The 25535-nt window shown below is 57.6% G+C and overlaps 1 protein-coding gene across 2 annotated transcripts; it reads left to right on the forward strand.

Moving 5' to 3' along the window:
• The first annotated feature begins 4667 nt into the window (after window positions 1-4667).
• Window positions 4668-25410, forward strand: CUEDC1 (CUE domain containing 1). Of its 2 annotated transcripts, none has more exons than XM_074889796.1 (11): window positions 4668-4796; window positions 17778-18259; window positions 18768-18895; window positions 19733-19859; window positions 20922-21108; window positions 21997-22080; window positions 22961-23050; window positions 23559-23652; window positions 23847-23905; window positions 24430-24500; window positions 24765-25410. In XM_074889796.1, exons 2-10 carry the CDS (start codon window positions 17969-17971, stop codon window positions 24495-24497), a joined length of 1128 nt encoding a protein of 375 aa, XP_074745897.1. In that variant the 5' UTR covers window positions 4668-4796; window positions 17778-17968; the 3' UTR covers window positions 24498-24500; window positions 24765-25410. The 2 variants fall into 2 exon arrangements, with proteins under 2 accessions (XP_074745897.1, XP_074745898.1); XM_074889797.1 differs by lacking the exon at window positions 4668-4796 and adding an exon at window positions 5613-6737.
• The last annotated feature ends 125 nt before the right edge of the window (window positions 25411-25535 follow it).

The following is a 25535-nucleotide window of genomic DNA, read 5'->3' on the forward strand; positions in this document are numbered from 1 at the left end:
TATGTAGCTATGACTTTGTTACCACTGTTCTTACTCCAGATGTGTAGAGGTCTTCGTTTTTGCACTGTGTAGAGCATTGCGTGCAGGCAGCTGCATGACTCCGGCCGCCCCGGCCGAACCGAGGCACGTGAGGCGAACGCGCCCCAGCAAAACTCCTTCCTCCCGTAGCGTAGAGCAGCCCGCGCTGGTGGGGCCTTGCATGTTGGGATGTGTAGTTTCCAAGCCATCTCTGCTACCTGTGGCAATGAGACCAACTTGCACCAGTTTTACGTAGTAGGTGTAGCGTTCTGGGTCTGGGTAAACGGCAGAGATGACCCTTAGATGAAGTTTGGGCGTCCCTGAGCTTAAAACAAACAAAAGCATTAAAAGCCGATATGAAAATGTGTACTAGAAGTGGTTATCTATGAATTACTTACAATAAACAGGTGTGAGACTTAATTGTATGTTGTCAATTACTGTAGTATTGACAGTGGCTCCTCCGTACAGCTAGCGTGCCCTGCTGATGTTATTTTTATCCCAGCAGAGTAGCAGTAGAATAAACACATTAAACCCCGGCGAGGAAATTTTTCAACGTGACAGAGGCTTCCCAAACCACTAACCGTGGTGCTCTTAGCATGGGATAGGAAAAGGGCTGTTTCCTTTTTATTTTATGTTGGTTCTGCTCGAATGTACCTGGTTTATGTCCACAAAGCTACATTAGCTAATTGTCAACCTGTTTCATTTGTACTTGGGTAAACATTTGCTTTGTACTGTGTATAAATGGTTCCGAGGTGTGCTCCTCAGCTGTCTCAATACAGACATTAACTTCGCTTTGTAATGCCATCATACGAAATACATTAAGCTGTTTTTTGACAAACGAAAGCTACCTGCTCGAGTAGTTCATACGGCATGCGTGCTACCTTGTAATCGATGGTTCATCCACAGCATGACGAGGCAGTGAGGCCAGCTGCTGTCGGGAGCCGGCGCGTAGCTGCACCACAGCGATGAGTGATTTGTATGGCAACTCGTGTCACCGCAGCACGGGGGAGTTAAGACTATAAGAAAATGGTGGATGTGAAGAACAGATGCTCCTGTTACACCGAGTTAGTTTCTATGCAGCTGATGCGCTTAGCCTAGTTTATTTAATGGAAACTTTTAAGCTGGATCTAGTCCAACGTCCAGGGAAGCCTATTGCTGCCGTTGAGTTGAGTGGGTTTTATATCGAGCCCATTCAGGTCTCCGATTGCAAGTGGTTCAATAGGGGTTTTATTTTTTTCTTCTTAAGTTTCCATAAGCGTTCAAGCATTAGGTTAATGGCTTAACACCGACGGAAGGTTTTAAAGTTGAATTTTGCCTTGGAAGGATTTGTGCCGCGGAAAGTCAGAGCGGTCAGATCAGTGGCACGAAAACGCGTCCTGCGGGCGAGGAGAGCCTGCGGGTGCCTGGGGCTGTGCTGGCCAGGCCCTGCGGGGCCGCGGGACGTAAGTATTGCGGCACAGCCACCCACGCTGCCCGGAAACTAGGAATGGTTTACCTTGGGCACGTTTGTTTCTTTATTTGGAACGCCCCACCGCTTCCAGAGGGCGCTTGGGGTGAGGAGGAATTTGGGATTTGACCTTCCGTGTCTTGCCATTGGAGAGTTACACCTGAGTGTTGTAAATTGGGAAGATTTCTGTTCAGTCAAGATCACGGATGAGAGAGAGAAACGCGTGTTATTCTCAGCGTATGAGTTAAATTCTATTTTCCATTGTTCACAAATAAAAGATTTTTTTCCCCTTCTTACGATAACTTTTTCTTTAGAGTGGCAGAAGAAAAAAGTATTTAATGTATTTGCATTTGTCCACGAGAGGTTTAAAGAAAAACACCAAAAACCCAGTAAGCTGTTTGAGCTGCAGCAATCCCGGGTTACATAAAGGGGCCGGGGCTGCCGAGGGATTAGTCGGAGGCATTACTGGCGGTGATAAGCCCTCCAAGTTCTGCTCGCTCTTCGCTCACTTTTATTTTAGAAACTGTCACTCTCAGATGTATTTTGAAAACTGCCTGGGGTTAATTTTCAAGGCTCTCAGGGTTAGGTTCCCACCAAAGAAAGAAGGAAGGAAAATTTGGATTTAAAGAATGCCCAGGTTTTTACAAGTGTCCAGTACTCTTGATACTTTTTTATCTCACCACTTCGGGTCCCCGCATGGGAGCCGAGTTGTTGAGAAGTGGACTACACGTTTTCACTGCTGGGTCCTTCTGAAAACTCCTGCTTTGCTTTGTTGGTGGCTTAGTTTATCCATCTCAAAAATAGATTTACCAGTATATTCAAAAGGCAGCTATTAAAAGCACTTCAAGTTTTTAGATGCCTTTGAGGTCTGTCTCAGTGCTTAAGTGGACTTTTTCACCGGTGCTTTTTAGGATAAATAGCAAGTGTAAAAATAAATCTCTTCCTCTCCTAATCGTCAGGCAGAATAAAACTTAAAACTTGATCCCCCTCTACCTATTTATTTAATTCAGTGTGTTTATACTTCTTATCTTTGGATCATTCGCTCACAGCTTCCAGAGCAGCAACTGAAGGATGACAGAGGAACTACGTGCTAATTTTTATGTCAAAAATAGCTTTCACCTTTAGACGCGCAAGGCTCAGGGACTGTTTTCCAATTAGAAAAAGAATGTCTGAGCTGCTGTTGCGAATCCATTTTACAGCTGTGTTCAGATTTGACTGTCAGGCCCTGGTTAAAATTTAGTACTGAGGTCTTGACCTAGAAACAAACCTTTTTTGGTATTGGTTTGGAAAAAGTATTTCAGTGCTAAGAGAAACTGTCCAGCTAGCTCCCTCATCCCGGGCTGGCCAGAGCCTGAACGTCACATCGTTGTGTTGTACATTGCATCTCCCTGAAGCCCAAGTAAAGACCGCTGGGAAAGCCAGGCTTAGGATTTTTAAAAAATAATAATAGATTTTTTTTTGGCTCTTCAGGTTTCTGGGTTAATTTGAGCCATTTGTAAAAGCCCTGGGTTTTTCTTTAAGGAAGCGTAAACGCTTTTTGAAAACCAGACGTTTGTAAAACATTTCCATGTGAGCATCTGAAATTACTGCTTGTATCAGTGTATAGACCTCTCTGCTTTCTTTGCAAAGCCTTCCCAACAGCTACCTCCAAAACCAACCCATTTAGTAAAAAAACAAGGGGCATTTTCAGAATGTGTGGAACCTTCTGTTTTTTAGAGAAGGCAGGAATACTCCATTCACCTTTTCACTTAGTTGTTCTCACCAGCTGTCAAGACAAAAACGTGTTCTGTGTTTTCTACACAAGGTTTGTTTTTCAGGGAATTATCAATTTAGTTGGAATTGGCTGAATTAAACTCACTATTTTAATTCTTCATAGTTGTGTATTTCTATTCCCATTTCTTTTTACTTCCTAGCGTCATTAGCAGCTAAGACCCATATCAAAGGACAGTAAAGAAATTTGATAAAATCACCCGTTTCCCCCGAAACAAGCCTGGATTAGAAAAAGATTGCGGTCAACAAAGCTCCCTGCAAGGCGCTGTGTCACAGAAGAGATGGTGATCTGTGTTTAACTTCGGGAAAGCAAACGTTGTGGCACATGTACGCGCTGAAAGCCGAAGGTTGCCTCGAATGTTTTCACTCTTACTGATGTCTGTGTTCCTTGTCAAAGCCTTACAGATTTTTACCCAGGCTAAGAATCGCTTAGCTGCCACACACAGCTGAAACGATTGAGTGGGGAAAAACCTCTGCACGGAGGGCCGTCCTGCGACAGCTTTGGACCATCCCAAGCGCCTGCTCGGGGTCCAGCACCCACAGACGTGCTTCCGAGCTGGTCTTAGTGGCCGCGGGTGCCCGGAGGTGCGATGTTCCTCCCGCAGCGTGTCTGGAAGGGTTTGGAGAGCAACGAGGGAAACGGAGGCCCTGACCCACTGCCGTTCACAGTCTCGCTCTGGTCCCTGCAAAATGGGAAGTGTTTGCCCTGTGTAAATTGGCTCCTGTAATTTGTAAGAGGAGATCACTTCCCGTCCTGAGCTGTTCTGTGGTATGGCTGCAAGCTGTCAGACGCCATAGCGCTGGATACCGGAGACGCCTGCTTTCTATCTGTGGTCGAAGTGATGCTTTGTTATAATCCGTCTCTCATGTTCAGCCCTTGGGGCAGGAGTGCTGCGTCCTCTTCCTTACCCCAGGCACGCACCGGGCTGGTGGTCCCAAATCCAGGAGCCTGGGATGCTCAAAAGCTGTGGAGGAGACCCAAAACCAGCCCTGGAAAGCAGCTTTCCTCGGGATGCTGCCCCGCACGGCGGCGGCCAAGGCCGGGGGTGCCCGACCCTGCAAGCGCAGCCACAGCCGGGTGTTTGGGGGAGGCCGGGGGGCAGCGTCCCGGGGTCCCGGGTCCCCCCCGGCCCCAGCCAGCGGCTGTCTCGCCCCCAGGGCCGGGCAGACCCAAGGTGGCGGCGGGTCAGGCCTCCGAGGGGGCTGAGGGGACCGGGCGGTACCGGCCACTCGACGCCTCCGGCCGGGCCCCAAGGCGGGGACGCCCCGGTCCCGGGGTGCGGGGGGGGACGACACCCAGGCCCCGGGGAGGGCAGGGGGGGGCCTCAAGCGACCCCCATCCCCGCTGCATTTCGGCCCGGCCGCCGCTAGGCCCCGCTCCCACCGCCCCCCCCCCCTACCCCGGGCCCGGCCCCGGCCCAGGCCCCGGCCCCGCCGCGCCGCCCCCAGCTGCCGGGCACGGCGGCCGCCCCCGCCCCCGCCCGCCCGCCCGCCACGTACGTCTCCCGTCCCGGCTCCTTTCCATGGTTCCCGGTGTGACTGGTGCCTGCGCCGACCGCCGGTAAGGAGCGGGGGGCCGCGGCTCTTTGTGCGCCGGGCCGGGCCGGGCCGCGCCTCTCGGCCTGCGCGGGCCGCGGCCCGGAGCCTGGCGGGGCCCCGCCGTGGGCCGGGCGGGGAGCGGGGGGCGGCCCCGGGTCTGCGCGGCCGAGCCGGGGGCAGCGCCCGGCCTGAGCCCGGCCGGCGGGGACGGTGAAAGGCGGCGGGGGGGGCGGGGGGTGCCGCCGGTTCGGCCTCCAGCCGCGGCCCGGCGGGTGGGGGGAGGCTGCGGCCGGGTCCCGGTGCCCGATGCGGGGCCGCGCCTGTTGCGGCTGCCCGGGCGGTGGCAGCGGCCTGTCCCCGCCGCTTCTCCCGGCTCCTCGACCTCCCGGTGGAGCCCTTCAGCCGTGCGTGGAGCCCCCGCACCGGGAGGGTCCGGCGGGGGGAGATGCGGGTGGGGACACAGGGTCCCCATCGCCGTGTGGGGCCGGGAGCGGGATGGCAGAGCCCGGCAGCGGGGCAGGACCACCGGCAGCCCCCGCGTCCCCCTCAGCCCCCGGAGCACGGCCACTCCCCGAGCGGGACCCTCCGGGGCGCGGGGGGCGCGGGCAGGGTGCGAGTGTCACCCGTCCCTTTGCCCCCGGTCCACGGAGCGATGCCGGGGTGGGTGACGGTGGAGACAGGGCCCCTGCGTGCCAAGGCGTCGGCGGTCACCTCCTGGGCTCGGGGTTCCTTGGGGAGCCCCGGGCAGCCTCCCCCAGCCACGACCCCCCGTAAGGCTGGAGGGCACCGTCCCGCCAGCGCTGAAATAGCCACCGACGAGTTGTGGGCACGCGGCGACGGAGAAGGGTCTGCGAGCTGCCTCGCCGCTGGAAGTCACCGCTCGAAGCGGCGCTCTCATGCACTGTCTCGTCAGGCGGGTTGGAAAGGCTCCTTTTTATTATTTTTTTTAAAAAAACAGCGGAGTCGCACCTCCTCCTCACACCTCCTGCTGCTGCTACCACCGACAACAAACATGGGGGACGGAGCGGTGAGGAGATCTGCGCGGGAAAGCCGCCATCCTGGGCTGACCCCCGCGGCTGCGGCTTTGCCTGTGGGGCTGCCCCGTGGCCGGGGAAGCTGTGGCTCTCCTCGCCTCCTCCTCGAAACAACACAGGCTGAAGCAGCATCTGCTCTGCTGTGAAGCCTTATTTTGATTTTCACAAAGGTTTTGCCCGTGCTGGAACCCGGCACCAGGGCAGTGAGACCCCAGGGGAGCCATGCACCTCTGGGAGGGGAGATGGGCCGGCATGGGGGCTGGAGGAAAGCTTTTGGCTGTCCTTGCCGCAGAGGAGACCCAGCCCGTCGCCAGCTCGCTGTGCCGTTCTCATCACCCTGCTCCTGTAGCCTTCCCTGCTGTGAGGTCTGACCACGCTGGCAGCGCCCGTCTGCCGCGGTGAGGATGTGCCTGATGCCGGCAGAACTTTACACACCGATCGCCACATGCCCACAGCCCCTTCCCGGTGCCGGATCCTCTGATTGCCAAAAACATTTCCTTCAAAGACAGGTCAAAGGTGCTCGTCCTCAGCCACAAAATTCCCAGGGAAGTTTTGACTTTTTCAACATTTTATTCAAAAAGAGCTTTCAAATTTTAAAAAGCCTAACAAAACAGCATCTAACCTGCCCACCGACACCTAACCCTTTCCCCTGACCAGATCCACACCGTGGCTGAGCGGGCTTTGCTGTCGTGGCAGCATGGGCACTGTGGGTCCCCTCTGCTCCGTGCTGATAAGAGCGTGCGGGGAGCGAGCCGGGCTCCCCAGCGCGATAGCGAGTGCTCGGTATTTATCTGCCTGCACAAACACTCTCTGCAGGGGTGAAGATAATGGGGGACGCTGCGGATGCTGGTGTTCGGAAGGGACGGCTGGGAGAGGAGCTGGAGGGTCACTCATGCCCTGTGACTGTGCTGTGAGGGTGAAATCGCGGGGTGGGTGCTTTCAGAGCTGGGAAGCTTTTGGGCTGCGGGAGTTAATGATGGTGATGATAATTGTATACTATAAAATAAGAAAAATGCTTGAAGTAGTAACACAGAGCCCCTCGCAGCTGTGCGAGGTGGTAACAGGTCCATCTTGTGGCATGGCCGGGGCAGCAGCATCTCTGTCACTGTGGTTGGGGTGTGGAGGGACATTGGCCAGAGCCAACTCTGCTCGGTGGTGCTGGGCTTGCTGCAATGCTTTGGAGACTGGTTTTCCCAGGCTGCGGTCCCGGTTTTGGCTGGTCTGCTGGTTCCCTGGGGTCAGTGCGGGAGCTGGATGGGCTCGGCGGTGCGTGAGGCAAGCCGGGACAGGGAGCCTCACCGGCAAGACAGTCCCTAAATGGAATAGGGAAGTTGGCAGGGGAAAGAAACCCACCCCAGCTGCATGGAACGCTGAAAATAGCGGGAAACAAGAACAGGGGGGAACATCTGGGTCTGGCTCTTGCACCACTTCCGACGGGCGCGGGGTGGCTGCCGCCTCCGGACGATGGCAGTTGAGATTCGGCTCCTCCGTCGAGCAGCCCTGCCAGCGGCGTGTTCCCGGCAGCGCCAAAACCACCGGTGTCCCACAAGTGTTGGCTGCTGGCCAGCCCCTTCCCCTGCCGGGGGTCTCCCCGTGTCCGCCCCGGTGTTGGGGGTGCTGGGTTGGGGGGGGGGGGGGGCAGGCTGGGGTGCCCCCGGTCGCGGTGCCCCCGTCCCGCCCCGCTGGCCGCCTTTGATGCGGGTGAGTGGCAGGTCCTTTGTGGCCCCTTTGTGCCTCCCTCGGTTCTCGGGGTCCGCACAAAACCTGCCATGGAAACCAAAGCCCAGGCGCTGCCCCAGGAAACCCGCAGGCGCAATTAGGAAATGCAAATATAAATGCAAATTCCTGCGCCGCCTTCCAGGGCCTGGAAAGTTGTCCCTGGGCCACCGATGCCCCGGGGCCACCGGTGTCCCCAGCTGTGGGGATGGGGAAGGCATTGGGGCAAGACCAGGCAGGCAACAAGAGCCGGGGTGAGCTGTTTTTGGGGTGACTCGGGCTTTTTCCCAGCCACCCCGTGCTTGGTGGTGGGAGGAACAGGGCATCTCGGCCCGTGCTGAGCGGTGACTCATAGGTGACAATATGACATTGATATTTTTTTCCATCCTCTCGGTTGCCCAGCGACGAACAAACAAACAAGTGTCTTAAAATCCAAACTAACTGCCTTGCAGGAACTGTCCCCTCCTGCCACGGTTGTGCGTGGCTGGGCTCTGGCGTGTCCCCATCACTGGCGCTTCTGCCTGTATCTTCTGGGGTTGGTTTTGGGGAGATAACTTGTCTTTCTCGCATCCTCTGCAGCCGTGGTGTGTGAGCCCGGCAGAGGGAAGGCAGGCTGCTGGCTCACTGGTAAGGGCCGTCCTCGCCAAAATGCACCAAGAATAGATGGAGAAGGAGATAAAATCTACCCACAGATAACTCCGGGAAGCACAAACGCTTCAGCTCTTCATTTCTAGGTGGCATTTATTAGCAATGGATACTCTGGCCCTTCCTTGGGTCCCCAGAGGGGCGTGTGTGGGTGGAGTGGGAATAATGGAGCTGAAGAGGATGGAGGGGAGAGTGGGGAGATTAAGGGAGGATGCTGATCGGAGCAATTCCCCTTCCTGGCAGGAAGCAATCATGTTTTCTTTTCCCGTCTGTTGGAGGAGCTGTAGCCAGGAGCTGGCGACATGAGGTTGGCATGTGGAGGGCAGCGTCCACAGCAATCATAGGTGTGGGGAAGGGCAGATCCTTTCTGTGCTGATCTGAGGCCAGTCTAGGGCTATACTGCTTAAAACCAAGCATTTGTTGGTGGCTTTTATTTTTCCAAGCTGCAGCCCCCAGGTCCTCTCCGATCAGTGGCTGAAGTGGTGCAGGTCGTGCGTCCCCATGAGTGGTGCTTTCCCCCAGCCCCAGTCTGCTTTTATTGCTGGGAAATGAGCTCTGACTCCTGGAAGTGGTATTTCTTCCTTCTGCCTGACAACTTGTCGATCCCTGCCCTCGCTCGCTTCCCTGGGAAAGGCGCGCGGAGCTGGGCACGTGAGCACGCTGGCGATGGAGCCTCGCCGCTGTCCTTGGTGTAGGAAAACGGGGCTTGGACGGGGGGAAAATAGGCAGATCGTCTCCAGAAAATGGAGCAAGGCACGCTGCTGGGTGGGTTACAGTGACATGCAGGCTCAAAGCTGATTTTCGTGTTTGCCTCGGTTACGGAGTCGGTTAAAATGGTGGGTTTTTTCTTTGCCACCACCCTTCCAGGCAGCGGCTGAACGCACACGAGTGCAACCTCTGCAGCAGCTGGGGAGCTCCGGGGAGGACAGGGAGGTACCGCGGGCTGCACCGGCACCCTCCTCTGTCAGGCACGGCCCTGCCTTCACCCCCAGGTGCCATCTGCGGGGGATGAGGGGGGACAGAGGGACCAGGACCCTGCCCCCTCGCACCTCCACGGAGCTGGGCTGGGCACGGGGAAACGGCAGCCAGAGCCCCGGCCGATGGAGACAGGTTGCAGATGCCAGGGCCATAAGGCAGCGGTGGGGACAGGGAACGGCCTTTCGGGAGGATTCCCAGGCTCCTGGAGCTTAAACTGTCGCTTATAAAATCCTTGTGGCTTTTAACCTCCATGGCTGGCAATTGCCACCGTCAGGCCAGGGCAAAGCAACTGGGACAGGACGGTGATGGGGTTGTACGTGAATTAATTACGCAAACTTGAAAAGAATGAAATAGAAGTGAGATGGGATTTGGGAGAAGAACGTGACCTAGTTTGGTGGCCGGACACAGCAAGTGCCTGGTGGGTGAAGGGGGCAGCAGCCAGAGCCGCTGCTCGGGGGCTCTGGGTTTCCCTCACTGCGAGAAACAGGGCTGTGCTGCGGGAGAAGACTCTGCTGAGCTTGGAAGGAGACTGAGAGCTTGTCTGAGCATCGGCCTGGCTTCAAATCCAGGTTAGCATCCCGTGTAATTTCTATATAAAACTGTGATGTGACAGAGCAGAAGGAACGGAGCAAACTCAGTATTTTGGCTTTCGAGGGCTTTTCTCCCTGTGTGCCCCGTTGTGCTGGGGATGGAGGAGCCTGTTCTTGAGGATGGCAGGAGGGGCCTGACGTAGTGGTGTTAATTAAATATCTGTCCCTGGCGAGGTATAGCATTTCAAGCAGGTTCTCCTCTGCTGAGCAATGTCACCCGGTGCGAGGGAGGACAAAAGACCGACGCAATTACAGTGTGACGCCGTGTCCCAGGACAACGAGGATACGGCAGTGCCCGAATTGTCGTCGCGGCACTTTTGCGGGATAGCTTGCATCAGCCATATGGCTTAGTGACTCATTAAAAAAAAAAAAAAGAGCTCCTCCATTTGCGACTTAATTAGTCCCTTTCTTCCCCTCGGTCTTGGCTCGCAGCGATCCCCCACTTGTAAGCGCGGTGCTGAGAGGCACCGCGGGGCTGCGGGTCCGGATGCCGAGGGATGGGCGACGGCGCGGGGTGGCCGGTGTGCGGCAGGCGGGCGTCGGGCAGGAGCCTTCCCGCTGTCTTTACGCCACGTATCACTGCCGTGCCACGCAGCAAGGGGCTGGGGAGGAGCGGGAAGCGAGGGGTGCTGCTTGCGAGGGCAGAGTTGTGTTTTCTGCTTTACCTCTACACCCAAAATACCCGCAGGACAGCCCCGGGGCTCCCTTGGCTCCCCGGAGAGGCTCTCGGGTGTCTGCGCCCACTCGCCTTCCCGGAGGGAGGGCAGGAGCCAGCTGATGAATGCTCCTGCGCTCTCACGCCTGCTTGTCAGTACGGTCAAGTTGTCGTAAAAAAGCAAAACCCCAGGCCGGCGACGGCTTCGGACGCCTGCAGCTCTCCTCTTTCACACCAGCTTATTCCTCTCTGCTCAGCACAACCTCCCCGTTGCTGCATCTCCCTGTCATCCCTCCTCATCTTCTCCCCAGGGACACCTGAAGCTGCAGGCTTGGTGATGGAGGTGTGGGACCTTCCTGCACCATCCCCGGTGGGTTTCACTGTGTGGAAGCCCAGGGGCTTTCCTCCTCCTCCTCCTCAGCTGTGGTTTAGTGCCGCGAGGGAAGGGGTTGCCAGCAGTGATCACCTTTAAATCTTTTTACCAGACCCTAATGGCCAGGGGCCTGTCCTGGTAAATAATTCACCGTGCCGTCAGTGAGAGTTTTACTCGACTAATTTTGTTTCCATAGAAACTCGTGTGGTCTCACTGCTCCACGGAGCCTCGGGCGAATCGATACAGGTTTTTTTTTTCCCTTTGCACGTTAAGCGACGGCCCTTAAACCCTGACAAGCAGGAGAGCAGCAGCCAGAGATGCTGGTGGCTGGGTGGCACCTTGGTGCTGCCTTTCATCTGCCTTGGTCCTGCTCCCTGCTGCCTGTCCCTGCCAGGATGCCCAGGGCTGGGCTGGGGCAGGGTCAGCCCAGTCTAATCCCAGTCCATTCCCAGTATGTTCCTGCTAGGCAAAGAGCTGGAGGGGAAGGGGCTACCTCTGCTCAGGCTCTTTATTCATTTTTCCCCTCTTGTCCTTTAATTTCTTTGACCCTTGACCTAAAATGGCAAATTAGCATTTGTGAATCAGCCATGCTAATTAGCCAAAGGGCAGGGCTGGCCCTGCCCCCAGCCTGGGTTCACTTTCACCCGCTCCCTGTTAGGTGCTCGCTGACCAAATCTAACCCAAAAATTGCCCGGAGGTGGCTCCTCTGCGTGCCCTGACCTGGCTCCAGCCCCGGAAAGAGCCTCTCACCTTTGTCTCTGCAGGAATTTTTCTTTTCTTTCACCCCCGACAGCTTCCCGGTGCTTTTGTGCTGAGCTGGGAGCACAAAGGGAGAAGAAGGGATAAGCAGTTAAAGATGGGTTCGTGTGACATATGGCGCAAAGGGCTTTGCGTGACGGCTGCGGCCGGCGCTGGAGGGGACACGAGCGGGCACGGGGGTGGCCGGGCTTCCCTCCTGCGAGGCTTGAGATGGGTGGGTAAACTGAGGCAGGGAGTTGGACAACGGGCGTGGGGCTTTCCCACGGAACGGAGGCAGCGCCGGCACCCGGACGTCACTGCTGTCGCGTGTGCCTTTGCAGCGGGCAGCGCTCGCTCCCCGGAGCCCTTTCAAACAAGCCCTAAGCTGGTTTTTCAGCTGGGACAAGCGCATTTTGATGTCAGCAGTGAAAGCCGGAGGAGGAAAGGTCACCGGTGTTCAGCCACCTTGTGGAATAATCTTATATCGGCCTCTCTGCTTTAGGCAACCTCTTGCATCTAATTTATTACACGTTGGTACAAGATAGAGTTGAACAGAGGTGCAGTTAAACATATAAAGGGATGCAGGGTTACTTTAATCACTCACACTTGCTTGACCTATTTTTTTTTTATTTTAATCCCTTCCTGGAAACCTTATTTCATGTTTGAATTCCCTCAACTATTTTAGGAATGTCGTCCTACCAAGATCAAATTACCTTCAATGAAACCAGTGCAAGGCAGGCGACTTTTTGATTAAGATCTAGTGCTACCTCATTAATATCAGCTTAGTTTGGGGCGGGATGGGGCTGTAATTCTGGCACGGCAAATGTGCGAAAGCCAGGGATTGGTGTGGCACTGTGCCAAAGGGCATCGCTTGGCAGAGGGGGCTGGGGGCATCCTGGCACTGGTGGGGGGAAGGTGGGTGCTTTGGGTGCTGCTCTGGGGGGGCGAGGGGTCCCCAGTGGAGCCCTGCCTGGTTTTTCTGTCCTGGCCAAGTGCAACCCCCTGAGTTTTAGCTGGGTGTCGTTGGTTTATGAGCTGACTGGGTGCTGCGGAGGGCTGACATCTGGCCAGCTCACAAAGGGCCCTCATAAATCTGTCCATGAGGATGGCACAGCCATGGTGGGCAAGCCATGGGTACCCTGAGGCAGCAGCAGGCGCCGCTTCTTCTCTTAAACGTGGTTATCGTGTGTTTCAGAGTGCAGGTCTGGCTGCAGGCTCCCCAGTAAAGCCCTGAGCGGTAACGCTGATGATGCCGGGCGTCGGGACCCAAAGCGAGCTCTCCCTGGTCCCCTCTCGGCTGCTATTCTGGCTTTGAAAGCTTCTCTCAGAGCCGGAAGGGGAATTTTGGTTTGCAGAGAGGTACGTGCTGCGCAGGTTCTCACACAGGGCTTACTTCTGCTCTGCTCCCTGATTGCTTTTTACTTTGAAAAGGGCTTAAACCCAGCCACTTTAATATGTGGTAGAACAAGTATTAAAGGGCATCCTCAGGTGCTTATTTGTTTCCGTGAAAAAGGATTTGCTCACAAGCAGTTTTCTCAGGCTGCAGCCCGGGAGGTGTGCCCACACATCCCCTGTGGCAGACAGAAAGGTGACGGAGGGGATTTTGGAGAGACTGATAAGGCCCCATCCAGTTTGCTGGTAGACACTACTGTAATTTTTCTTCCTGATCATTTACTTTTCATCCCAATTTCAATCCTATTATAGTCACACCTGCAGCTGCTGAGCAGTCACGTTCCTTGACTTCTCGTTCCTGTGTAGAGCAATCCCTTTACAGGGGCCTGGCTGCAGGCAGAGCTCAGCCCATCTGCTCTGGCCAAGACTGTTATTTCTGGTTTAACATCCCTAGTTTTGAGACTTCCTCTGAGAGTTTTCCCTCCAGAAGCCAGGGCACTGGCAGCCCTTCTCTCTAGATAATCCCGTGCATGGAAATGCCTTCTGCACTTCTGCTCTGCATCCCCCAGCCGAGTCATTACAGGCCTGGGCTTGCGGCAGCCGCTGAGTGATGGGTGCCCTTGGCAGGGTGCTGGGTTGGGGGGAACAAGCACTAAAAGGTGTCACCCCCATCCCAGCTTCAAACAGGGGGTTGCGGCTCCGGCGTGTTCACAGGGATGATCTACAATTGCAGCGTGGCAATAGCAGGGGAAAAAGGGCTGGGCTGGTTTAGCGGTGTTTGAGCAATCCCATCTGTTGTCTGAGCTGCAGCAGACACTGGGGAAGGGAATATTCGCGTTTGCGCTTGGTGCCAAGGCTCTTCCCTGAGCCACGAGGGCTGCGAGCGATCAGTCCTAGTGCTTTTACAGCTGTTCGCTCCTCTGGGCGGGCTGCGTTCCTTGCAGAGCTGAGCAACTGTTGTTTCCAGCATGACATTACCAGTTCGACCAACCCCTGGGATTATCCAGCTGCTCGTCTGCGCCGTTCCCGGATGGCTGACGGCCGAGCTGCAGGCAGCCTCCTCCGCGCCTTGCACCCTGCTTGCTCCTGGCTGGAGCTGACCCGAAGCACCTGCAGCCTCTCAGGCCATCCCTTGATGTGAAAAGTCCGTTTCTGTGAGGAATTGAGTGCCCCGCTCCCAGGGCTGGGTGAAAACCAGCTTTGTAGAGGCAGGATGCTGGCCGGCACGGGAGGATGTGCTCCCCCAGGCTGCTCCCGCCTTATCTGCTCCCCAATGAGTGTAATTAAGGGTTTCTCCACGACTGCCAAGGTCTTGTTCTTGGCTCTGGCTCAGGCGAGGGCGGATCTGAATTGTGCAAGTCGTTAGCGGCTTGGGTGGGAGAAGAGACAGGGTGCACCCATGGGCTCGCTGGGCTGAGCCTCCTCCCCAAAGGTCAGCTTTTGTTTGGTCTTATGTTTTTTTCAAGTGGTGAGCTAAAGGCAGAAGCTGGGCCCGAAGGTGTGCCAGTGCCTGAGCCACCGTGGATGTGTGCGGGAGAGCGTCCCGTGCCATCCTGGCCGGGCAGCAACGGCAAAACCTGCATGGGCATTTTCTGTGCTAGCCCCATCCCGGGGGCACACGGAGCCGCTCAGGTGGAAGCTGCTGCGGAAGCGGTGACGTGGGAGCCTGTCCTGAGGGGCGGGTGGTAAAACAGCACCACAGAAGGGCTGGTGCTGTCTCTGTGCCAGGCCCCCGGCCCGGTGTTGGGATGTCACCCAGCACTTTCTCCGTGGTCCAGGTCAGTGCCGGGACAACCACGGCTGCCGGTGCGGAGGCGGCTCAGCCGGGAGCTGCTGCTGTGTCCCCAGAGTGAGCTGGGACTGGGCACTGCCCTGCAGCCGCCGACCCTGACGGGAGGTTTTACCCGGTGCTGCCGGGGCTGGTGGGGGCAGTGCCAGCCCCACCGGGGTCCCCGCGGCTGCCTCGCTGCTTCTGGTGACCCACGGGACGGGGACATGCTCACCCAGAGCTTGCAAAGCCTTTAAGCTCCTCCTGTGATGGACACAGCAGAAGGGCAGAGGATTACGCCTGTGCCCGGGTTTGGATGAATGAATAACAGCATTCAGGGTCCTTTTTGCGTGATAGCAGAGCGAGAGCTATTTTAAGGCAGGAAGAAAGTTGATCAGGCAACAGCTAAATGAGTCATCACAGCCTGGTTCTGCAAATGGGGGGCAGGAGGCGAAGGGAAACCCAGCCGTCACCCCACCGTGCCCCGAGCGCGCCCGTGCTCACACCTGGGCTGGCAGTTGGACACCAGCTTTCTTCTTTCCTTTTTGGGAAATCCAAAGGATTTTGCTTTTCCTAGTGTCTTCCCAGCCCCCCACTGGCACCGCAGAAATAAGGGCCAGAAACGTGCCGAGCCCCTTCCCCACGCTGCCTTCCCCACTGCTCACCTGAAGGTGCTGATGCAGACAAGCAGGAATTGGGGAGGATCCTGCGAATGCAGCTACCGGTTTATCCTTTAGATTAATTCCTGCAGATGTGGTGACTTGCTTTTCTCTGGTTTTTAACTCATGTCAGTGTAGTGGTTTGCATTTCTCTGGATTAGCAGCAGGACTTTTAAAAATAGGTTTAAAAGCCTGCGTTTGTAGTGTTTCACCGCCATCAGCTCTGCCTGCAGCGGCGTTTGCCCGCCGGGCACGTGGAGCCACCCTGGTCTGTGCCGGGGGCACCGACTGCACTGCGGTTTTGCCAAACGTGCCCTTTGTGGCAACTCCTGCAAACCCCGCGGCCTCCAGCAGTATCTCAGGGGCTGGGAAGGTGCCGGCAGCACGGCCCCTCGGGGTCGTTTGAAGCCAGATGTGCAGCGGAGCCTTTTTGGCATATAAATATCTCGCCCCCATCCCTAATTTAGTTCATCTTCTGACCAGAAGCGTTCAGTTACTCAGCGTGTTGCTGCGCTCAGTCACGCTGCCCAGCGTGGGCTGTGATTTCAGTGAGGTGTCCCAGGCTGGCGTGTCGTGTTGCCTAACACCTTCCCCAGAACAGAGGCGTTGGCGTCAGGAGGAGCCGGGCCCTCCGGCGGGGCAGAGGGGTTGCAGGGAATTGCCAGCGCGCGGTGGGCTGGCGGCTTTGCCTCCAGTCAATGGGATTTCCCAGCCTTTGTGATTACAGAGAAATCCTGAAATACACACTCAAAGGTCAAACACTGGGAGACAAAGTCACCCAACCACAGGTGCTTCTTGTTGCTTTATAAATGTTACTATTTTTAAATAGATCTGGGGGTTTCCAAGCCCATTTCCTGATTTGGGGGGCTGATTTTACTATTTGAGGTTTGTGGGCTAGCCCGGCATCGCAGAGCTAATGGTTCTCTGCAGAAGTGCTCATCTTCACGTTTGGATCACGCATGTGTTTGCGGTGTGTCCTCTGTAACTGGTTTTCCCCTTGATGTCCAGGCTCTTTCCCCATCCTCTCGGAGGAGCCAGATCTTTAAAGGAGCATGTGCACCCTGTGAATGTGTAATAACTCAATTTAATATGTGACTAAACCAGCCATGCAATATTACAATTAAAGTATAATACCAGAGGTGCGAACAATGCCGGCTCTTTGCTATGAATGAGTCATGATAGCAGAGGAGGAACTGAGAAGCAGTATTTTATTAATTGACTCCAGCAGATTTATTTGTCCTCAGTGAATAGAGCTGGGCAGGGCTGTCGGAATTGTTCCTGCTCCGCTCACACAATGCTGCTCCGCTGCCGGCGAGCAGGAGCCGATCCTGGGGACAGAGACAGAGGCAGTTCTCGGCTGAGTGATCTGTTAAATGCTGCAATTCAGGCTTGCTCGTGGCACACTTGGTGCATCTGGGTGCAGATGCATCCAGGATTACAAAAAAAAAAGGGGAGGGAGAGCGGAGTGTGCCCACAGAGCAGGAATCATCCCCCCGGCCTCCGGAGACATCAGCGATTCCTCTGGGTGCTGAGCCAGAGCGGGGCTGTCCCTGGGGACGACAACGGGGGTTAACCACCCTTGCCAAAATACACCTTCTTCCTGAGTTCGTGCCAAGTTTCCCAGGTGTTGCAAGTGGGTTTCGCTCTCGGCAGCCTCCGGAAGCCCCTCGGAGCAGCTCGGGGCTGCGAGCCGGCGCGGCGGCCGAGGCCGGGCGAGCGCTGGGGATGTGGCTGTCATGCGCGGCCTCGCCACGGGCAGGGGAGAGCCCGGGTGACCTTCAGAGGTGACTGCTCCGCTTAATGGCTTTGAATCTGATTATACCCTGTTTCGCTAAGAAATGTGCTTGGCACGTTCTTTGGAATTAAATACCATTTTAGGGACAGTTGTCTTGAACTCTCTGCCTGCCGCTTAGCAAAAAGCCTTTGAAAATGATATTATGGATCAAAAGTGTTCCTGGGGTAATTCTGTTTCAACGGTGGAGTTAATCCAGTACTGAATTTGGCCCTGCATTTCCAAATGAGAAGCAGTAGCTGTATAATCTGTTTATGGTTTTAAAGTGAATGTTAATCTTGGATTTATTTGGTAGCTTTTCCCAAGGGTCGATTTGCCGTGCTGCAGAGTACTTTAGCCCCCTGCTCTGAAACTCTCTGAGCCGACTCCATTTTTTATTTAAAGAGAGGTTTTACTGTGTTTGTAAATACATGTCAAACCTGGAAACGTTAAATCTGGGGAGCCCTCGGCTGTGGAAGTCCTACCATTTTTCTTACCTCGCCTTTTGTTTGTACAGCACCTGGCAGAGCTCACCCGTGCTCCGCCGGGGCTGGGACGGTCCCACAAGGACGCAGTCGGATGGGTCGAATCGAATCGAGTGTCCCGGGTTGAGTCGGGAGGGATCTTGCGGTGTCTCTGGCTGCTCTGTCCTGCAGGTGACTTTCTCCCCTCTCCCCTTCGCAGGTGGGAGAATGCTGCAGCGTGCCGGGGGCTGAGGCGCGGTGCCGCCGGCCGCGGGGAGCGGGTCCCCTGCCGCCCGCCCATGCTCCCCGCCGGCTGCCGGGGCCGTGCCCCGTGACGAGTGGCGGCGGGCGCCCGCCTCGCCGCAACCAGGACTGCAGCCGCCGTGCCCGCCCCGTGCCAGCCGCCCCGCCATGACGAGCCTCTTCCGTCGGAGCAGCAGCAACGGCAGCTCGCGCGGCGGCTCCTCTGCCCAGGAGCTCAACAACAGCCGCCCCACCAGGCAGGTCCGCCGGCTGGAGTTCAACCAGGCCATGGAGGACTTCAAGACCATGTTCCCCAACATGGATTACGACATCATCGAGTGCGTCTTGAGGGCCAACAACGGCGCCGTGGACGCCACCATTGACCAGCTCCTGCAGATGAACCTGGACAGCAGCGGCTGTGACGACAGCTCAGACTCGGAGGACAGCATCCCCCCCGAGGTAGCCTCTGCTGGTGGTCCCTGGCACGTGGCTGTGGCAGGGGGTTCCCTGCCTGCGCTCCTGCCCGCCACGGCGGGCTCATCACATCTCATCCTCCCTTCTGTCTCCCTGGGCATGGTGCTGCTCGACTGCTGCAGGGGGGCAGATTTGAGTTGCCAATGTGGCTGATTTGGAGCGTGCAGCCTGGCTGCTTTGTCTTGGACGCTGCTTGAGGCTTGAGCCAAACCACTCTCCTCCCTCCCTCCCTCCCACCCCAACACCCAACAGAGACCCTTTAGGATCCCCGAGGGCTGCATGCACCCAACAGGCTCACCCACCCACCCACCCAAAATCCGGTGCCTTGACAGCAGCACCTCCAAACCCCACCAGAATCCCCCACCGGTGCACAGGGACAGGTGCTGGGAGGTTGCCCCCATCCTCTCTGTGGCAGTGTTGAGCCCGTCCCATCCTGTGTGCAGGCGGGGAGTGCTTCTCCCGCTCGCCCTCACGCCCTCCTCTCACCCTGCAGATCTTGGAGCGGACCCTGGAGCCGGACAGCTCAGATGAGGAGCCCCCTCCCGTCTACTCCCCTCCGGCCTACGAAAGCCAGGATTTCGGCAGCCGGTACCCCCGCGCGCCACCCACCCCGCCACCCCGGTGAGCCCCCAGCCCCGTGCCACGGCTGTACTGCGCCTTCTGTGGTGGCTGGCAGAGCGCCCTGCGCCGGCACCTGGGGGGGTCTTGCTGTGCCTTAGCTGGCCCTGGCAAGGGGCATCTGGCGTCAGTTCGTTAGGGTCGGGTGAGACGAAGCCAAGGGAGATGAATGAAGCTCACAGCTGGCTAAAAAATCCCCGCGAGGCCCTAAAAAGTGAACAGCTGAGGGGCCCGCAAAGCCGCTCCGGCAGCGTGTGGAATGGCAAAAATCAGCTACTGGGGGTGGGGGAGTGCTCGCCTCTGCTCGAAAACACCAGGTGCTGAGCGGCCGAGCCCCGCGGCTCTCGGCTCTGGAGGCCTCAGGTCGGTTTGACTGGCTGCTGCTGCCGGGTTGCCCAGCCCGGGGGTCTCTGGCCCTCCACTTGGCTGTAGGCTTGTGGGAGCGCAAGTGGCCCTGGCTGCCTCTGTGCCAGCCCCCTCGGACAAAGGCGCTGCCGGTTGTGCAGGCGGGGTGGGACATGTGAGAGACCTTCATCAGCTTCGTAAGCACGATCCTGCCCTGCTGCAGCTCCCACGGGGCTGTTTTCTGAGCAAAATGGGGAGGAGAAGAGAAATGCAGCCTGCGCAGTTGCAGGTTAAGGCTTGAAATGCAGCTCCCGAAGATTTCAAACTGGCTGAAAAAGCCGTTTGCTCTCCAGCACTGATGCTAACGTGGGTTTGGGAGGGTGCTGTGGGTTCCTGGTTCCCAGGGCTGCCGTGCCAGGCCCTGTGCCCTGCTGCTGCGGCGAACGCCGGTGGGTTCTTCCCTCGCCGAGGGTGCCGTCTGTGCTTGCCTCGCAGGACGGACGTGCCGGGGCCCGGCAGCACCCCAGCGCCCGGGCGCTACAGGAACTGGAACCCGCCGCTCCTGGGCAACCTCCCCGAGGATTTCCTGCGCATCCTGCCGCAGCAGAGCGCTGGCACACAGGTGAGGCTCACACCAGGGAGGGTTCCAGCCCGTGCCCCGGCCCCACAGTGTGGTGTGGAGCACCAAACCCCGTCCTTGGCCACCGTGAGCGTGCAGCATCGGCGCTCTGAGAGCATCTGGGTGTACCGGCTGCGGGCTAAACTGAGGCTTGGATCATGTCTTGTTGTTCAAGCGAGACTGAAGTGAGCAAGGTGTGAAAGGGGAATCTTCCAGTGAGGCTTCGATGTTTTTCCTGCCATTAGCTCAGTGCTTAATGCCAGAAATGCCACTTGCAATAAGCACCTGATACTTTAAATCATTTGAAAATCTTACCTGCCACCCTGGTGAGGAGCAGCAGGGCCAGCAACACGCTCCTGGGGAGAGTGGCCACTGCCAGGGTGCTCGGGGCAGATACAGTGGAATTTGGGTAGGAAAATCTAGTGCAAACCAGAGGATTTGCCCCTGGGAAATCAAGAGTCCCCATGTGCTTTGTGGCGGTTTTGGGGGTTGTGGGTGCCTTTCTGTTGGGCAGGCAGCACCTCGTGGGGAATGAGCAGCCCCAGCACAGACTATGCTGGGCACCCGGCTCAGCTCCAGGCATGCTGCACCCCTGGGGTGTCCCGTGGCCCCTTTGCTAACAAGGAGCTAGCCTGGAAACGGGGCCAGAGTCCTCCTGGCATGGCTCTTCCCTCCCTTTTTGGCTCCAAAGGCAGCCTGCCATGTTTTCATAAAGGATTGCCCTGGAAGTTGAGCTTCACAGGCTTATTCCCTTTCTGGGAATAGGAACGTGCCAATTCATTTGGGCTCAGGGGTAGGAGAGGAGCAGCCGCCCTTTTCTTTCCCCAGTAATTGTGTGGTTTTGCGTTTTCTGGCTCTCTGAGAGCAGCTACAAATCAAATAAATATCGTAGGCAAGGGCAAGATTGCGGCTGTAGAGTGCGGCTCTGCTGCTCCTCAGGTGCAACCGCACTGGGAGCTGGGGGAGAGCGTGAGGTGCCTCGAGCAGGGACGTTTGTCAGCAGGAAATTGGAGTCTCTGCCTTTTAGCTAGGGGGAAATAAAAGCAGTGCTGTTTTTATTTTTAGGGCTCCCACGGCTGCTGGCAGCCCGTGGTGCCACGGGGGCTTGCGCCCCGGGGCCAGGGCTCCCTGGAGCAGGAGCGGCGGTGGAAGCAGTACCTGGAGGACGAGCGGATCGCGCTCTTCCTGCAGAACGAAGAGTTCATGAAGGAGCTCCAGAGGAACCGGGATTTCCTCCTCGCGCTGGAGAGAGGTGAGAAACGCCTTCAGAAACATCTGCCTCTGCTTTTCGGGTGCGTGTCTCCCCCTCTGACGCTGGCCAGCGGCAGCGTTGCCCTGCCTGTGGCGTTGTGACTCGAGCCAAAGCAGAGTCAGCGCAGGATGTGGCCAGGCAGTGAGCTGCTCCCCCAGCTCCTGCTCGCGGTGCTCAGCCACTTGCCACAAGGCTTCTCCTCCCCCCACCTGCCTCTCTGCGGTGTCTCTGGCAAAGCCCAGAAAAATCCACAGCTGCGGAAATGCCCTGTGAGCCCTCCCGGTTTGGCAGGGTCCCGGCAGCACCCTCGCTGCAGGGTTCATCCCCAGCTGCTGCGGCTGGAAACCCGCCGGCGTGCTCGTGGTTCCTCTGCGGCGGTGAGAGGAGCGCTCCCACCTGCTGCTGCGGTCGCCGTGCTGAAGCAAAGGGCTTTCGGCACCAGGCAAGAGGTTGCCTTCCTCCCATGCTCAGCCCTGGGCCTGCTCCTGCCACACCGAGCGTCCTCATTCCCCAGCTGTAGCGGGAGAGATGTTTGTCCTCCCTGGCAGAGGCCAGAAGCGTGTCCTCGGGGAGGAGTGCCGCTCTGGAGAGGTTTTACAGCTTTTTGGTAGATTGTTTCTACCTGGAGCACGGCACATCTTGTCCTGCTGCAGGATGCACCTTGGCAGGAGGTGCCTCCGTGTTACCCCGGGGCCGCAGCCCGGCTCTGCGGGGCGTCGGGGCCGTTCCTGGGGCAGCTGAGCTGCCGCGAGACACCGGGAAGCCCCAGCTCCCTCCCCTGCCGTCATCCTGTCCCTCCACCGCCGTGGGGGCTGGGAGGGGAGCAGAGCCGAGTGTGCTGCCTGGAGGGGTCTGATCGAGCAGGGCGCTGGGCTTTTTGTTTTTCAGATCGATTGAAATACGAGTCCAAAAAATCCAAGTCGACTAGTGCTGCTGTCAGCAACGACTTTGGTTTCTCCTCCGTAATATCAGGTAAGTTTGAAGATGCCTGTGAGCGTGGCCACTCAGCAGCGGGATGCCCCGCAGCTCCGGCGTTCCCAGCCCTCTCCCCGGCTGCCTCCAAAATGGCTGCGGGGGCAGAAAACTGGCTGATCCCTCCCTGCTGCCCCCCCAGCACGGGAGAGGAGCTGGGGGGGTGATGAGGATGGGCGCTGCTGCTCTCCCCCACCTCGAGGTGCTCCCGCATCCCACCTCCGGCCATCCCTGTGGGTGACAAAGGGGAGACAAAGCCCTCCCTTGTCTTGGCCAGAGCGGAGGATTGTGCTTGGGAGGCATAATGACTGTTCCCGGGTAATCCTGATTAACCTCGGTGAGCGGAGCAGCTGCCCGGGGTCAGAATTAGGGCCGGTGTCTGTCGGTGGCGCGGGGCGCAGCGGTGGGCGGCCTGGCAGAGCTCCGGCCGGGCCCACAGCGCTGCAAGGGCACCCAGACCTGGGGAGGGGACACGGGGACGTGTCTGGGGTGGGGTCTGCGCTCCACCTGATCGAGTCACTGGGCTGCCTGAACTTCTGCTCCTGAGTCAGTGGCCCTGCTGTCCCTGTAGGATTTAATCCCCCCCAAGTGCAATTAGTGCCCCGGGGTGATTTGGGGCAGTGCAGAGGCCTCCTGCTCTGCTCGCCCCCAGCCCCACGGGGCCGAGGGTGTGCCACAAGCCGCCGTCTCTGCACCCATGGTCTCAAGAGGGTTATATCTGCAGAGGGTCCTTGTCCCGGCATGCCAGAGCCCTCATCCTCAGCTCTGCTCATGGCCGGGCTGCACTTTGTTAGCACTGGAATTGGGTCATGGAAATGATTTGTCTCGAGCCTCCCCTTGCCGCGCACGCACTCCCGGTGACCAGATGTTTGCCTTCCAGGTGACGTAGCCCCCTCTGTGACCAGCGAGGCCGGCGGTGCCGTGTCCGACGATGCCTTATTCAGAGACAAATTGAAACACATGGGAAAATGTGAGTCGGTTTGCAGGCTCCGTGCTGGCAGCGAGGGCTGGAGGGGAGCTGGGACGCAGGTAGTGGTGGGGAATAGAGGAATTTCTGGGCAGGGTTTGTGGGAATCCTAGAAAAACAAGCGGAGAGTTTGCTGCAATTCTTCCCTTTTCCAATCCTTTCCTCTTAGCAAGTCACAGCCCGCTTCTCCTGTCGCAAAACAGACCGAGGTCTTTGGGCAGCTTGAGCTGGGCTGCAGCCAGCTGAGACACTGGGGAGATGTGGGTCAGTCGTGGGTAGGGGAGGTCACAAAAATCCCAGTGAAAGGGTGAAAACATCGCAGGACCCGGCTCCCTGAGCCTGGCAGCCTTGCGTGGCTCCGGTGTTTCCAGGCAAACCCAGGGCGTTGCCGTGGGGTGTCAGGGCGCGGGCAGCTCTTGCGCCGCTGGGCCTGGCCGTCTCCTCCGCGTCACCCCTGGCAGCTTTGGGAAGGGTTTTGGGGTGCGACCCTCACCCGGCTGGTTCCTTCCAGCCACGCGCAAGAAGCTGTTTGAACTCGCCAGAGCCTTCTCCGAGAAGACGAAGATGAGGAAATCGAAAAGAAAACACTTGTTAAAACACCAAGTGTATCCTAAAAGGGGCTGGGGAGCTGCGGGGGGATGCGAGGCTGTCGGAGCAGCCTCCGGAGCACCCGGGGACCCCCCAAGGCCGCGGTTCGTCCGGAGCCTTGTGGCTGGGCTGTGGGCTGGGAAGGGTGATGATGGTGGTACCGTGGCCGTGTCCCAGCCCCACGACTGGTTTTCCTTAGTGGAGGGCGCAGGTTGGGGACGGCGGCTTCCACGGCGAATCTTCTCGACGATGTTGAAGGACATTCGTGTGGTAAGAAACACGGTGCCGTGGCACGTGTGCTGTGCTCAGCGTGGCTAGCTGGGGTCCCGCGGTGCCCGGCCCCCTCCTGCCACGCTGGAGATGGCCCCAGCCACCCATGCAGCAGGCTTGGCCCTGGTCCCACATGGCTCTCCTGTGAGCGTGGCCTTTGCTTGGGGTGACCTGGGATGGGATCTCTTCTTTTGGGGAGTCTCGTGGGCTTTGCAGCTGGGCTGGGCTTGGGGCACAGTCCTGGCAAACCTGTTGTCAGCCAGAGGTGGGTCTTGGCAGTGGGTTTTGTGCCAGCCCTGACCACGCCGGGGCTGGCTCAGGTGCGGCTGTGTGGCAGAAATACCCCTGTGGGCCAACCTCCTCCCAGTGTTCTCAGGAGTGTTCTGGCAGAGTCCCAGGTGTCCCAGTCTCTGGGAATCATCAATCCTGGGTGAGGAAATCCCTGCTGGGGCTGGGAGCATGGCGCGGTGGCCAGCCTCGCAGCGTGGAAGTGGCTGCAGCCGCCGCCTGCCTCTGCCTTTCAGATGAAGACTTCCAAGCGCGGAGGCAGCAGCTCCGGGAGGAGGAGGAGACGCCGAAGGAAGGGCAGTAAATGGTGAGAGGCACCTGGGGACCAATGCTTCCCCATGAGTGGGTGAACAGTCCCATCCATCCATCCGTCCTGGCTGGAGGGGGGGGCCAGGGGCTCTGGGTCGGGTCCAGAGTGTGGCCGGGTGGGGACGAGCCCCATCGGTGGCTGTGGGTGCTGCAGCTGGTAACAGCCCTGGGTGCCGCAATGGGCCGGTGCCGGTGCTGGCCACGGCGTGGCTGAGGCTGAGCACACGCTGTTCTCCTTCCTTCCCCTTCTCCTCCCCTCCAGGTCCCAGCACTGGGGTTTATTGCTGGCACAGAACGTGCACGAGGCTTCATAAGAAGATGGCTGAAAAAGGAAAAAAAAACACCCAACAAATAACCCAGTTTTTTGGCTGTTCCCCCTCTGCTGTTGTACTCCTCTGAAGTACAAGTATTGAAGTGAGGCACAATGTTTTCTTACCAGTGGTTTGAAAACAACAACTCCTATCTAGCAAATCAGCCAAAAAGGAAAAAAAAGGAAAAAAAAAAAAGTCAGCAGCTGATGCGAGCTGCTGTGGAGGAGCCAGTGGAGCTCAGACTTGGGAGGAGCAGCGTCCCGCCTGCTCTCTCGGTCCGAGCGGCGTCGTGGGAGGAATGAAAATCAGTTGTACTAACGAGGATGCATTCACCTGTGGGATCTGCTTGGCCGGAGCGCTCCTGAACATATCTCTGTAGCGATCTGATGTAACTTTACTCTGCGCACACAGGCAAAAAAAAAAAACCACCACGTGAGAAAGAGAACCTAACAGCCGTTGTCTACTATTGCTAGGAGTAATGAGCAGAGATTCAGATCAGGTAATAGTCAAATAATATAAATTGTTTATAAAAGGAAAGGCCTTCTTTTCCTAGGCGTTTCACTTTGAATTAAACCTTTGCCTTCGGCATTGCTAAAACTGCCTTGAAGTACGGAGCTTTGTGCCGCTGCGCGGGGCAGGACAGGGCAGCACCAAGGGCTGGATTTTGCATCGGTGCCGAAGCAGGACGCGTCCCGCCGGCTGCAGCGTGCTGGTGTGGTCCC

The sequence above is a fragment of the Strix uralensis genome, chromosome 20 (assembly GCF_047716275.1).
Source record: "Strix uralensis isolate ZFMK-TIS-50842 chromosome 20, bStrUra1, whole genome shotgun sequence".
Lineage (NCBI taxonomy): Eukaryota > Metazoa > Chordata > Aves > Strigiformes > Strigidae > Strix > Strix uralensis.